Source organism: Haplochromis burtoni, unplaced genomic scaffold (genome assembly GCF_018398535.1).
Source record: "Haplochromis burtoni strain Fernald_Lab_line unplaced genomic scaffold, NCSU_Asbu1 Contig_1, whole genome shotgun sequence".
NCBI classification, from domain to species: Eukaryota; Metazoa; Chordata; class Actinopteri; order Cichliformes; family Cichlidae; genus Haplochromis; species Haplochromis burtoni.
The window spans coordinates 2,005,392-2,021,005 of record NW_024582362.1 but is presented as its reverse complement, the minus strand read 5'-3'; the positions used below and the strand labels follow the sequence as shown (position 1 = coordinate 2,021,005).

At 39.5% G+C, this 15,614-nt stretch overlaps 1 protein-coding gene across 1 annotated transcript in view; it reads left to right on the top strand.

The window, feature by feature from the left end:
• Nucleotides 1-12,349, top strand: part of vipr1b (vasoactive intestinal peptide receptor 1b) — a 50,654-nt gene extending 38,305 nt beyond the window's left edge. The window contains exons 10-13 of the mRNA XM_005912281.3: nt 2,621-2,712; nt 3,342-3,471; nt 5,107-5,148; nt 7,011-12,349. Coding sequence (XP_005912343.1) covers nt 2,621-2,712; nt 3,342-3,471; nt 5,107-5,148; nt 7,011-7,202 — 456 coding nt within the window. The 3' untranslated portion in view covers nt 7,203-12,349. The remainder of the gene's footprint in view (nt 1-2,620; nt 2,713-3,341; nt 3,472-5,106; nt 5,149-7,010) is intronic.
• The last annotated feature ends 3,265 nt before the right edge of the window (nt 12,350-15,614 follow it).

The window sequence follows — 15,614 nt, the reverse complement described above, 5'->3', positions numbered from 1 at the left end:
TAAAGACACAGATGAGAGAGTTTGGTGTGGAAGATCTTGACTGGCCTGCATAGAGTCCTGATAACAACCTAGCAGAACACTTTTGTGATGAATTAGACTGGAGACTACAAGCCAGGCCTTCTCGTCCAATATCAGTGTCTGACCTCACAGATGCACTTGTGGAAGAATGGTCAAAAATTCCCGTCAACACATAAAGCCTTCCAAGAAGAGTGGAAGCTGTAATAGCTGAAAAGGGTGGGATGACATCATATTAAACCCAATGAATTAAGAATGGGATGTCACTTAAGTTCATGTCCTTGTGAAGGCAGACAAGCGAATATATTTGGCAGTATAGTGTAGAAACAAGTTATAGTATTATGCGACAAAAGGACTCCAGAAGGCAAGTGTCCAGTCAAACCAATAATTTAATCCATCATACTCAGTAAAACCACAGATATGGACTTTTACACTGTGGTTCTGTGCTCGTATTCAAGTCTTTGATGAAATTCAGACAGAAATAAGCTGTTAAAAGCAGCTGCTTGCCTCATTTTTAAGTCACAGTTTCAAAGTCAAGATAACAGGCTGCTGGAAAAAAGTTTAATATTTAGCATGCAAATTTGAAAGCAGAAAGGTAATTTAAAAAATGAGTTTTTCTCCAGTGCACGGATCAAAACCCCAAAAGATAAAAATGCTAAAGTGTGACAGCTCAGATGCAGATTGAACCGCATCTCTAGTAAGAAAAACAGACTCTAATCTCTGCGTGAGTGAGACTATTTCAGAGGTGTGCAAAGCGTTCAGCGGATCCCGTTGAAATACTTCTTCCTTCCTTCTCTTAAATGTACTAATGTGCACCCTCATTGATGTTTTATTTTGCAGGTCTATAATTTCCTAACCATTTTTTGTTCAAATAAAAGTTTACAACAGTGCACAAGAGAGGTGAAGAAGAGAGTGCAGGCAGGGTGAAAAGACTTATGTCAAGGGTGATTTGTGACAGAAGGATAGCAGCAACAGTGAAAGGGAAGCAGAGAGTGGGGAACAAGATGGTAGTGAGACCTGCTATGATGTATGGTTTGGAGATGTGGCAATGACAAAAAGACAGGAGGCTGAGCTGGAGGTGGCAGATCTTGAGATTTTTATTAGGAGTGACCAGGAGGGACAGGATTGGAAATGAGTACATCAGAGAGACAGCTTAGGTCTGGACATGTGCAGAGGAGGGATAGTGGATATACTGGACAAAGGATGTTGAATATGGAGCTGCCAGGCAGGAGGGAAATAGTAAGACCATAAAGAGTGTTGAGTGAAATAGAGACCGATGATCTGTGGCGATGAGCAGTTGCAGTTGCAGTAAAAATAAATGCTTAGAGACATATGCAATAGAGAAACGTTGCCAAGCTCATGTGTCCATTTGAACACAATGAACATTAAAGCTGCATGTTAGTGAACACTGGTAGCTTCACACAGTGTTAGTTAGCTTTTACACAACCCAACACATGCTAGTACTCAGGTTTTTCTTTTTGCTAATACAAACGTTGTGCTTGAATTTCATTTAAATGGTTTAACTTTACTACTTGAACACTTGTTTTGGTCTATAGTATGCTAATACTCAAAAGTGGCCCACTTTTTAGAAGCCTGCCTATAGCTTTACTCGAGCATTAAGCTAATTTAACGATACCAGAAGCATTATCAAAGTTGAAAAGAAGAACAGACTCTGGCTAACAGCATGCAAAAACCAGGCCAAGTCCAAAAATGTACATTTTTCACTTTTAAATTAAGAAAACAGATTTATTTTCTATGATTTTTTAACTTGAAGGTCGTCTAATCTTTAAGTTGTTGTTGTTTAGTAATGATGTTGTCGCCATGGTTATGAGATTTCTAGTAACTGGCATAACATATGTGTGTTGTCACATTACCTATTTGGTCACTCGTGAAGTGACCTGAAGTGAACTTAGCATCTTATCAGCTTTCTTAATGGAAGTAATCGCTATAGTAACAAACACTGGAAATATTGTCTGGTTGCTCCTGATTACGTCATTTCTTGGCCATTTTTGTGCAGCTGGGGTCCACAGCCTACGTCTTTTTGTGTTCTGCGTCACATTTATAGAAAATCTAGCAGATGCTTTTTGAACCTTTTGCAAAGAACCAGCTGTTTTCTGTGTTTAAATATTTGTGGTTAGCTAAATCATGAGTGAGTGGTACTGATCTTCTCATAGAAGGTGAAAAAAAAAGCTTTTAATATAATTTCCAGCTATTAAAAGCTTGCTCTGGACAAAGTGTCATAGCAGACGCCTACTAGTGTCCAAATGGGTCTGTTTAGTTATTTGCTAGCAGTTGTTCCCAGAGGAGGGTCAGCTTCATTATTTAACATGAGTGTCAGCGGCCTTACTGTTAGTACACTCTGTTTTTCTGTACTTAGCCGGTGACTGATAGCTGGGAGTGCATCATGATGACTGATGTGTTGCAAGTTCACACTCACAGCCCAGATCATCAGTTTAGAAATGCTCATTTTCCTACAGGCCAGCGCCACAATCCAACGCTTCTGTTTATGAGTTGAATCTCACAAACATCTCCCTATATGCATTAGATGCAGTGTGAAATGCCTCAGTGCTTTTCTCACATGACTTTTGTAATGTATTCTCCACAGATGAACTTTATTCTTTTCATCTGCATCATTCGGATACTTCGCCAGAAGATAAACTGCCCCGATATTGGAAGAAACGACTCCAACCAGTACTCGTGAGTGTAATTAAATTTCTTTTTCATGCTGGAAGTTTGTTTTATGTATCAGCTAATAAAGGATGAAATGTCACTGATACGAACGAGGGTGTTTGGAAAGAGCTCCGCCACTTCTGTCTCGGTGGACATTCTGTGAACATTAGCTGCTTTTGTAAGGATAAACAAAGATTCGTTTGAATAAACTTGCAGAGCAGCAGAGTAGCACGCACTCCTGAGTATTCTTCCTGTAACTATTGCTGCAAATGTAACTTTTTTTACACTCAGAGCGATGCAGGGATAACTAGTCCTTTTGGATTTCAGAAAAGAAAATCTTAGCATGCACAGCACACTGTGGTTTTCCACCATCCAGCAGCTGCTTTACACAGAGATGTAGTGTTATATGTATTTAAGTGGTTTTTCATATGATGGAGAGCATCTCATAAGCCAGTCATAATGCATGAGCTATTTTCCAACTGACACTTTTAATGGTGTTTTTTTCCCCCCCCCCTCCGTCTCTGGTCTGCTGAGCTGAAATTTAAAATGAAAAGTACTCCTGAGCTGCATTTCATTATTGGGGTATACAGAGACAGATTGGATGCTGGTTTGACTGGAGGGAGGGATTTGAATTTGTTTTTGCCTTATCATTTCAGGCGACTGGCAAAGTCAACGCTGCTTTTGATTCCGCTGTTTGGGATCAATTATATAGTGTTTGCATTTATCCCCGAGCAAGTGAAGACTGAGCTGCGGCTGGTTTTTGACTTGATTCTGGGATCATTTCAGGTATGAGATCAAATGTTTTTGAGGAAAAAGTGATTGTTAAAAAAATACCTGTAGATTCCTAAAATCCAGTGCCTTAAAAATAAATGTAGTCTTCTAGAAGTGTGGTCACTTAAACTTTTAAAAAGTCCAAAAATAGTGATTTGGCATGCTTTCAGCCCTGAACTAGCGAGTGCTACTATTAAAGAAAACTGCATCAGGTCTCCAAGCACTTTGCTGGCTGGCTCAGTGGCACTGTCACTGTTTAAAGCTCTGATGTTATTTCAGTTCATCATTTAATGAGGAATGATAGAGAATGCAGCCAGACAGCACAGCTGCATTACAACAGCTTGGAAGATATGGAAACCTTTCCAACACAATCCTCTCCTTACTCCTTTTATTCCCCCTTCTTATTACAACTCGACTCCCATTTGTTTTGTCTGTGTAATACATTTATGACTGTCATGACTGCCACATGTTATTTTTTACAGCTTTTCCTCTGTTGCTTTGGCTTAATTAAGACAGTTAAAGCTGTAAGAAGGTATTTGGAACACAAACACAACTGTCTACAATCTTTATAACCAAGAGAGATTAAGTTTTCTTCATGAGTTAAATAGTTGTGCTCACCAACTACTTTGTTAGGTACTCGTTGCTAATACTGGACTGATCCCCCTTTTGCATTCGGAACTGACTTGATTCTCCGTGGTAGGCTGGTGTTACCAAAATGAAACACCAGCCTACCACGTTTTTCCAGTCTTCTGTTGTCCAATTTCCCTGAGCCCGTGAGAATTGTTGCCTCCTTGTCTTAGCTGACACGAGTGGCACATAATGTGGTCTTGTGCTGTTGAAGCCCAGCTGTTACAAGGTTCAGTGTGTTGTACCTTTAAGCTCCTTTTCCATTAGTACCTACTACTAGTAGTCAGATCATCAAACCCATTTCCCATTAGGTCATAGTACCTGGTACCAGGTACTTTCTTAGTACCTGCTTGCCCGAGTTTCCAAGCGATCCGAGCATGTGCTAAAATGTGACATTGTCAGACTGCATGCACATCACAAAGGAGTGTGGAATTTCTCGGGACTTGGATCAGCTAATGTCACATACTGTCCAGTTAGCTAACAGCTGAGGGCCATTAGTAGGAGTGTTGTAAAACACATTTACTGAGCTTTAGCGCACCAACGTGTCACCAGTTTGAAAACAAGGAAGAGCCCACTCAGATACACCGAGGAATCGGACTGGACATTGAAGAGAGAAAGGAGTAAGGAGGTGGGAGGGGAAGACGACGTAAAAAAAAAAAGTGTAGTGAAAGTTTGTGGATTATACAGGGGTTTCTCGCTTCTTACACTGCAAGGGAGAGCATTAACCGTGAGGTGCATGAGAATCGGGAGAGCGAGGGAAGTCCAGTGAATCATACAAGTTAAAATCATGTCTTGTTGAATCTCTCAGATAATAATAATAACAGTTCCACAGAGTAGGTATTCAGATTTGCTAAAAACACGGGGAAACCATCCTTAGTGCTAAGATCTTAAAAAGGATGCCTCTGGAACTGAGAAAAACTGTAAAAATAACAAATAATTGATAAGACGAGATGATCAAAGAAGAAATTTAACCATTACATCCTCTGCTCCTGCTTTCTTATCAGTGTTTTTCTTTCCTTTTAGGGCTTTGTGGTCGCAGTCCTTTACTGCTTCCTGAACGGAGAGGTAGGTGATGTAAACACTGCTGATATAAACACACCACAGTACTTCCACACAGAGATAGCCTGCAGTCGTGCTCTCATTCTCAGAAAATGTAGTTTATCTGTAGTTTCTCCGTCGCTCCCTGTGCGCACCATTTACATTCACACACAGTCCTGACAGGTAGATGGAGCGGCGGGTATGAGTCACCGGCGCTTGTCGTTCCAGCTCCTCTCTTGGACCTCCCTACAGCATATTTTCTGCACTTTGCCTGCAGGGTGGGAGGGCTGTAAAAAGCACACAGTCTTTTTGGCAGGGAGCTATTCAGTGATGTCTGCACAGGCTCTCTGTGGGCAGATTATTTATGTTCTCAGTGCTGGGCCAGATTGAATCTGGGCTAGATGGCGAGGCTTCACACTATGCTGCCTGAATTTTAATCTCATGCAACTTCCAGGTGTCCTTTACTAAGTGTGGAAGATTTGTGCACTGCTGGTAAGTTATGTTAGGTTTAGTTGTTGAATTCTCGGTGCTTAAGGAATGGCAGACATGTCGATAGCAAGAAAACAAATATTGACAAGGTAGAAGTGGAAGAAAATGACTGAAGAAAAAGCTATATTGATTTTCTTTTTGCCTAAATAATGCAAAACAGTTTTTAAAGTGTCATACTCTCGTAAAATTCATGCAAAAGAAAAAACTGCTGGACTCGATTGCGAGGCAGGACTGTCTTTAAAAAAGAAGATACGTGGGTCCAAATGAGGGGTTGAGGGTTTTCTGGAGAAGCCGGTGGAGAGTGTGCAGCCAGGTTTACTTAACAAGGAGTTGGCCGAACAAAGAGACGCAAGCTGGTAGAGCAAGAGGAAGGACCTAGACTCTAGGTCCTAGAGAAATAAATGTGAAGCCTAAGTGTTCTTATTGCTGCTGCCGATGAAAGCACATGATGGCGAGTGTGTGTGTGGATGACTGTGTGTGGGAGGGGCGGGTTGATTAGTCGATGAGTGTCAGGTGTGCCAGCCAGAGTCCAGTGGGAGCTGGAGCAGTGCCACATAAACAGGGAAACATATGCACACGCACATACTCAGAGAGTGAAAGGAGACCTTGGAGATGCACGCACTATTTGGGGGGAAAATGAATGTAGTCTAATCCAGTAATAGAAGTGTACAGTGTGCAGAATAACACAAACACCTGGCACAGCCCCTTAACCTGTAATACATGACACAAAAAAGCAACAAATTTCCAAAACCTGCAACTGACTGTAGATAATGTTCCAACGTAAGAAAATATCTGCAAAAAAACAACAAAAAAGGCACATTTAAAAATATTCAATCCTACTGCAGAAGGTTTGGTTCACTTTCCTCCCTCTGACATGGTCTAAATGAAAACTAATGTCAGTGTCGGGTACTGCTTTTAATGGCGCGCCACCTCAGCGCTGGCGGCGTTTAATTCTGTGGATTTTCTCTGGGTGCTTTTCATTTTTTCCCCTCCGTCCTTGAGCTTCGTCTGCTGCTGAAAATCACGCCAACCAATTTGTTTTTCTGTTTAATTAAAATGCAGGTCACCCGCTTTTAAGAGATCTGCAGTTTTTATAGTCGATTATTCAAAATCTTCTAAATTGTCCAAATTTGTTGTATGAAATAAATTCAAGTAAAACACTTGGAGGATGACAGAGGTGTGTAGGGAGTAACAGCAGGGCCTGTCCACATGTACACGGGTATTTTGGAAAGCATTTGGCAGCATTTTGTCCTTTTGTTAACATATAAACTCTCTTTTTGGTCGGAGGTGTCAAAAACATTATCAGTGAATTCCCAGTAATGTTTTATGTTGGTAAAGAACATGTAGCTCTACTTACTGAATAAACATGTAATTGTCCCTTTTGCTCTAATCGGTTTCAGGTCCAAGGAGAGATCAAGAGGAAGTGGAGGAGGTGGCACCTGCAGAGATACATGGGCTCAGACACCAAATACCAGCACCCGTCTATTGGCAGCAGCAACAACTTCAACACCCAGATCACCATGTTGACACGGTGCAGCCCGAAAACTCGCCGGGCTTCATTATCCTGTCACGATGACTTGTCTAGCATCTGAGTCACAGTGACACAGACACACAAAATGCTGTACAAAATGCTCTCATGCCAAACATTAGGCAGAACGTCGCAGCATATATAAGCTTTACCATAAGTACTCTTGGGTCATGTGTGTGGTGCAGAAGATGGAAAGTGATGAAAGGATTGGAAAAAGAGATATAAGGACACGATGTGACCATAATCAGCTTTGACGCAGTTTGTAACTGTTCCAAAAAATACATTTAAATGAGAAGGTAAGTTGCACATTGCTTAACAAACAAAGCGTTTGTGGAGAGAGTCATTTTTGCGCAGGTCACCTGTACAGGTGAATTCAAGTCATATCACTACAGCTCTTATATTTTAAATATCCTGTGTGCTTAGGTGAGTGGGCTGGTGTAACTCTGAGCCTTGTGCACTCCTGCAGCTCCAAATAGTCAAGTTTTGCGCTAAAGCTTTGGAAGAAATTGAGGTGATGTATTTTTCTAACAGCAGCATCACAGGCTAACAAAGGTACTATACCAGAACTGGACTGTGAGGGTGTGTTTGAGTGCTGAATGTAAATAGTGCTGGAAAATTTGCTTTAAAACATACTTTAGAGTATCCAGAATAAGCATAATACTACACTTCCCCCCCCCCCTTTGCTGTGTAGGAAGACAGAAAAAAAGACAGGCTTACAGAGCAGGAAACTTTATTTCCATAAATGCCAAACAGATTAGGCTTCAGACCAAGTGATGCTGATTCACAATGATGGGTTTGGAGCACAAATGCCCTTCTCTGCACTATCATGCTCATGAGAGACCGGTTGCCCTTTGCCTTCTTTTATCAACACAGCCTTCCCTCTTGGCGTGTGCGATTCTGAGCCTATGATTAGGTAGATATTTTTCATTATTTAGGGCACTGTGGCGGTTTTGTGTCGATCACTGACGAGTGCCTGGGTTTGGTGTGTTGAACCGACTTCTGCGGTCTAGTCTTTGCTGGCTGTTGGGCAGTACAGCAGCTCTGAAGAGGAGATGTCCATATGCAGCTCATTCCTTGAATGTTTACATTTACTTGGGAAGAGTTATAAAAATGATGCACAGTCAAGTGTGCAGTGTAAATAAACTTGGAATGCTTGTGCCATACACATCACATTGTGGTTATAATAATAGTAGTGAATCACTAAGTGTCGTTTTTTCAAATTAAAGCATGACAGGATTCAGAATCTTCTGAATCTCCATTATGCATAATATTTTTTGAATTCTTCAGGTTCAGACTTACTTCTCCATCGGAGGAGTCTGAACTTGACAAGTCAGCAGAGAATGTTAGATCCTGTATGCAAAGCAAAGTGACAAGGATGACTGGCCCTGTCACAATGATGCTGTCTTTGTGCTTTTGAGCTCGCGTAGGTTTGAAAGTAAGGCTTGTTCATTCTAGAGGGAACAACGGGGGAATCCAGCTTTACACGGGAGGAAGGAAATCATCTCAACCCACCAGTGATTTAAAGGTTTAGATCATCAGTAAGTTTAAGAATAAAAAAAAAATCTAATGTGGTAATATGTGTCAAGGAAATATTGAATATCAATATATCGCCTTCAGATTGCTGAAAGTAATAATTATACTTTTAGAGAAAAGGAAAAAGATTGGAACCGCTTTCATATTGTGGTCAGAAGTTTACATACACTCATCGTGCTAATTTTGGCCTATTAATGACGTCTTTGAACCGTTCTCTTTCCAAGGTGGAATGATTGAACAGCATACATTTATATTTAATTAAAAATAACTGGGTAATGGTCCCATGCAAAATAACATTCAAAAGTATCCATGCAGGCTCAAATATATGCGTAAGCTGAACACTGGCAAAAAACAGCCCCAGAGCATGATGCTACCACCATTGACATCACTTGACAGTTTGCACAGCAGTCTTAGTTTTTCACCTTTACTCCTGCAAACGTAATTCTTGCCTTTGTCAACTCAATCTTTGCGTTTGTCTAAAACCTTTCTCCTTCAAACTCGACTGAAATGTGCAGTTGCAAATTTGAGTTTGAAGGTGTCGATTTTGGAGCAGCGACTTCTTTCTTGATCAGCACTTCACTGTGGACAGTGACACTTAATCCTTGGCGGTTCCTGCCTTGTTCCTGAACATCTAAGGGTGACATTTTCGGTCTTCTTCTAGACCTTGGCAAAGTGGTAACAGAACTATTACTTATGTACAATTGTTTGAACGATTTTCCTGGAATCTGCAGTATCTGCAGTAGAAATGGCTCCAAGAGATCCAACTGGAACCTACCACGTGTAGTCAATCATGATCAGTAACAAGAAGAATAATGGGCCTTGACCTTGTCAAATTAAAAGACATCGTGAAACTTCAGCACTGTATTTATACTGTTGACCCTCTTGGGGTTTCCTACAATTGATGGTAAATTCAAAGTTGTGCACCCAATTCAGTTTTTAAATGTGTACTTTTAAAAATGGATGCTGTACAATCTTTCCATCCAACATTTCAAAAATTGCAATCACACTCATATCAAAAGAACCAGTAAGTTACTGTACACAGAAAACATTCATTACTTCATTAATTCTTGGTCTACTCACCTTCCAAGGGACAATTTCAAACAACCAGCCCAATTGTCTAGCATTACTTTTCATTTTAATGGGAAGTAATCATTGCAGGTTGGAATAGGTAGGTCAGTTCTCGACCATTATTCTCTACAAGTGCATTCATTAGTATTTCTGGGATGTTGTGGCATGTCCATGTTCTGATTATGCCACAGCAGTTCAGCGGGGTTAAGGTCAGGACTTTAGCAAAACATGAATTTATTGCTGATTTACTTTCTGTGCTTTGGGTCATGGTCTTGGTGCATTAATCATTCACTTTAAGCTTCATGTCATGTGCTCTGCTACCCAGACATGATCCAAATTTAAACTAATAATTTCCTCAATGATTGTTGGGAGTCAGATTTTGTTTCACACGTCTAGAGGAGATTGTCTCTGTTTAGAATAATGTTTTCCTCCATATTGTCCTTCTATTAACCCCATTCTTGTTCAGTGTTCGTAGTGGACAAGGTCTTAACAAGTTACAGGTGTTTTGTTCTCTCTCTTTCACCTCCTTTAAGATTGAATAAAATGTTCAGGACACCCACAGAGAATATCAGCAGTTCTTTAGTTTGTAAAAAAAATTTGTCTTATTGTGCATTTCTGAACACCAAGGTTGTTTGAAATGCTTTAGTAGTGATTTTCTGCTTCAGGCATCTCTATAACGATTCTTGTCTTTGTGGTCTCCTGAAGATGTTTGCGATCAAAGCACGGATCACACCAGCCAATCTCTTTTGAGAAAAGTCAGGCTATTTTTCACTGCACTTATAGCCTCCTTGATTGAAACACCTGATTCCAGATAGAGTTTTGGTAGAGTTATTATCACAGTGTGTGTTTGTGTTCAATCAAGGACATACAAAGAGTTATATAAAGTACTGCTGATTTTGTATTATTACACCACTCAGAAAATTTAAGGGAACACTTGATCAACACAGTGTAACACAAAGACAGTTAAACTATTATGACACATTCTGTCCATTCAGGTTTCACAGGAAGTCCAGCTCCTCCAGGGTGGCACGTCCTAACAAACTGTCAGAGCTGGACTCTGTGAGGGTGGCTAACCTTAGTAATAATAATAATAATAAACTTTATTTATAGACGCGTTTAAAGACCCTCAAGGTCACCTTACAAAAAAATAAAAACATAAGGTAAATGAAAAATAAAAAACACGTATAAAAGTATAAAAGCAAGTATAAAAGCTAAACAAGGACAAAATAGACTAAGATGGAATCATGATGAAGGATATGCAATTTTGAATAGATGGGTTTTAAGACGGGATTTAAAAGTGGAGAGAGAGTTTGTCGTCCGGAGATCTGGTGGAAGTGTATTCCAAAGTCTCGCTGCAGAACAACTAAAGGCTCTGAGTCCCATAGTCAACCTTACAACAGCATGTATGGATGTGCCACCCCAGGTGAGCTGGAATGGGGTGCAGGTGATAACTCTTGTAATGAGCAGGGGTATTTGGGAGGGTGGGGGTTGTCCCGTTCTTGTCTTTCACCTGTTGTAACTGTGCAAATTCACAGTTTTATATTTCCTAACTGGATAGATTAGTGTCCCTGAAGTTTAACTTTTTTATTTTTTATTTATTTTTTTTAACAGTGTAATTTAGTTAGACTGCGTTTTTAGTTCTGAGTTACATGATGACCAGATCACATAATGCATGAACCCTAGGAATTCCAAATAGTTCACAAACATTACTGACTCTAGCTTCATATTTAGTGTGCACACATGAGTCAATTTAAGTCGCAGCATTAAGGCAAATAGACACATTTGCCAAAAAGCACCAAATCACAACAACAGTCACCTCAAGTTGCCTGATATTGCAACTTATAGACCATGCAGAGAAATCCCCAACAATCAAGCGACTGCCTACGAGTGACCATTTGGCGACAGTGGGAAGAAAAAAAACCCTGTTAACAGGAAGAAACCTCCGACAGAACCACACTTGGGGAGGGCCAGCCAGGACAAAAGGCACATTGCGGAAGAGAATCAGAGATTAAAATGTCATTTTTCATGTTGCTTATAAGTGTGTGCTTAAATACTCCTACATTTTTTGCGTCTGTCTTTTGTCGTCAGTAACTTTAGTGTAATTTTGTGAATTTTCCAGTATACCTCTTAAAATGGTGAATGTAAATAGATGTGTACAAAGTGGGAAAGCAATTATATTAGACAGTGTTTCTCAAATTCAGTCACATATGTCTCTTGGGTTGATTGTTTTGGTTACCAAACATTAAAAAGGGATAATATATATATATAAGAGTGCACTTAGAGTAACTATGTGCAATGTAAATCTGATTTTTTGTTAACTGGATAATGCGTTGTGCATATCTGGGTTTAAGATCATTTGTTTGGTTTGCTGTTGTGCAGTTTGTGTAAGACTGGTGTAAAGCATTACATTGTAAATCTGCAGTTGTACAATTTGCTCACATCTGTGTACACATAAAGCCATGCTTTCCTTTTAAAAACTGCTTAATGTGCTAATTAATTTTGCCATTTTAATGTGTAACTTTAAAGGTGTTATATCAGCAAAAAACTTACATTACCAAAAAACCTTTCTCCTCGTGTATTGTATGAAATAAATTATTCAGAAACACACGAGAAAGTGGAAGTCTAGTGTCCCTTTGTAAAGTTCCTCTGTGCTTCAGTATTGTTTTAAATTCCTATACCTTTAACGTAAAATGAGCTTTTTTTGTGAAAGATATGCTACACCATGCTTTTGTTACCAAAGTCAGACTTATTTTCATAAGGGCTTTTGGCTACTCAACAAAGGCTCGGCTTTAACCTCCTAGGACCTGGCGTCCACATATGTGGACATCACATTTTGGGTTATTTAAACTAAAATACTCAATTTTGCTCTACATGGGCCTGATATCCACTTACAAGGACATTATACAACTACTGTTCTATCAAAATTTTAAACTAATATCCTCATATGTGGCTCTTATTTTTCTTAAGAACATAAATAATGTATAAAAAAAAAAAATCTGGTAATTCTTTTTTTTACATTCATCGGGCCCCAATATGCCCAAATATCAAAGAGAAATTAAAAATGCATGCCGTGGAAGAGTTCAGGTCTTAGGCGGTTAAGTCACTTATTTCTTTATATAACTCTGAGGAAGACTCACTTAAAGCAAGTTTTTCATGCAAATATGCTAATGCCTGCAATAAGAACAAAAATCTGCCCTCCTTTCCTTGTATATTTAAATATTCACATTTTACACCCATTTCCTCTTTGACCAGCAATTCTGATCATGTTTAGCAAATAAAAATGTGTCTATTTCAGGACAAATTTCAGCTAATATGAGTGCGCAATATCATCACAAGGGAGTACATTCGATTCTTGTGGCAACAGCGTGTTTGTAGCAGACAACCCAATGGGTTGAAAACACTCCCTCTCTGCACCCCACACAAAAGTATTATCCCATTAAATGGCTGTAGTTTTTCCCTTCATTATGTGCCGTTACAGGTCACAGTGCCCTGAGAAGAACAAAATAGCTTAAAACTTACACAATACACTTTTTTCCCCTCCCGGGGCTTCAGCTATTCAGTTAAGCAAAGAAAGAATAATCAGATTTACATAAGTGGGCGACATATATTTATACATATATTTAGAGAGTATCTTCCACCAAGGGCGGGCCAGTGGTTTACAATGGAAGAACTCACTGAAATCTCACAAATCTTGAACAATCCTGACAATATAAACTTCTTGACATAAAATAATCATTTATGCCAATAAGATTTGTAAAGACTTGAAGAGTTCAGTTGTTTGACATCTGCGTCATCTTTCCACTGCCTTAAAGATGACAGTAATGGTCCCATGCATTAGGAGCTAAGCAGAACAAACAGTTAATTATTGCTGGTGGGAAAATGGCTTTAAAATTCATTTTTAGCATTTCATGTAGGAAATGTATTCATTATGTTTGTAAGATGTTGTTGCTCAATTTGGATACCCGGGTTAGTAGTACATTTCTGCACTTCACAAACATTTACACCTATTAAAGATGACAAAAACGTGAAAAATACAGGAATTTTGCAGAGGTTTGTCTTATGGATTTTGATTTTCTTAATCGAATTAAAACAGCTGATTGGCTACTGTGTCTGATTTTGTGTTTGTTACAATGTGTTGCAACATCAATGAAATAAAATGCTGCATTAATAAAATGACTACAATTTGGCCCTCAGAGATATTTTTCTTTAAGTAAAAATATACATATATGAATGAAAGTAAAGATTCCTGCACCTCAAACTGATTTTCAGTATTTGATAGATATGACTGACCCTCAGAGTTTGCTTTTGTGTATAAAACTTCAGCTATTAAAGTTCATCATTATGTTGTCCCTCATTTTTATTTCTACAATTCACTGACTTGAGTGTGGGGCACCTCGTGCGGAGTTCAGCAACATAAAGAAAAACAAATTCAACAAAGACAAGGCTCTGTGTGCCATAAAAGATTAACAACTACACTCCTTCATGCCCTGTTCCTCTGATCAGCTGCTTTTGGGTCTCATTTTTCATTAGCTCTGTCCATGAAGGCAAATTGAGCTTGCATATAATACGATTACCAATGCACTGGAAAGGTAGCAAATGTAAATAAACGGATTAACCGGTTTGGAGGATTCTGCATGAAATTCAATGCAAAAAATAAAAAGAAGAACCTTGAGGCTTGTGTGTGATCATCTTTGTATGTTTATGTTTATGCTCTGCTGTTGAATATCGTGCAGTCAGATGAAATGTTTGGACTACTTTTGGTCTAGACTTCGAAATTTGTCAATGTAAGGTCACAGCTGTGAGATTTCATGAAGACAGCGTGGGATGCAGACAAGACAGAAGACGGATGAAGTTATTTTCAGATTCCCTGTGACTCTTAAAATGCGAGACAGGTGTCTTGCCTTTGAGCATCATTCAGTATTCATAGCACTGGTTAAATATTCATGTGACAAATAAGGAGAAGCTTGGAAAGGTGAACGACTGAGCAAACAAGTGAGCTCTGTGAGGCTGTTTTGATCACATCTGCTGATTAAAAGAGACATTGTCTGCCAAATCCGACCTGATCTGTGGCTGAGAGTCAGTAATAAATACTGAAGGTTTGCCTACTTTCCACAGGTAGTGCAAATCTAGGACTGAGTTATTGTACCCCGTGTATGGGATGGCTCCAGTAACTGGCTGTAATTCACAAAAATATACCCACTAACTGATGACAAATGTTAGACTTTCTATGTCATATGAGGAGCAATAGCAGTGATTTGCATATAACAGAGAGTGTTACAATAAACTTTGATTTCTCACCTTGAACTTTATGACCATTTCACACATTAGCATGCCAACCACGACTTCCAACCAATGCATGGTGATTTTAAAGAACACAGTGGCCCTGAACTGACCCGGCTCAATGACCCCCAAAGATATTCTGCCACGTAAACTCCCCAGTAGTTTCCCTCAAGCAGCCACCTCCACACATTTGAGGCAGGACTGAGAAGACTGCCATGTGCACACACAGCAACAAAGCCACTGTGGACAAATCCATGAATTTGAATAGATTTGTTTTTATTTACATGGTTACGTGGAGTGTGGTCTGGGTCTCCGATGCAGAGGAGGGGTGGTGCAGTGGCTTCAGGGGCCAGTGCTGGGGAGGCTGGCTGGGGCTGATCTAGTAATCAGCCTCTCCCTATATCAGGAGGTCACTGATGAGAGAGAAATCACGGTAAATAAAATGTCATCAACCCTTCAATATTGTATACATGACGGGTCCTTTGGTCACAAACACAAAACTTTATTGTCATTTTTTTCAGGTAAATCGCCTAATAAATAACTGTATAGTATTACTTTTAAACAACTTTTTGACAGACATAAAAAATAGTGTTTT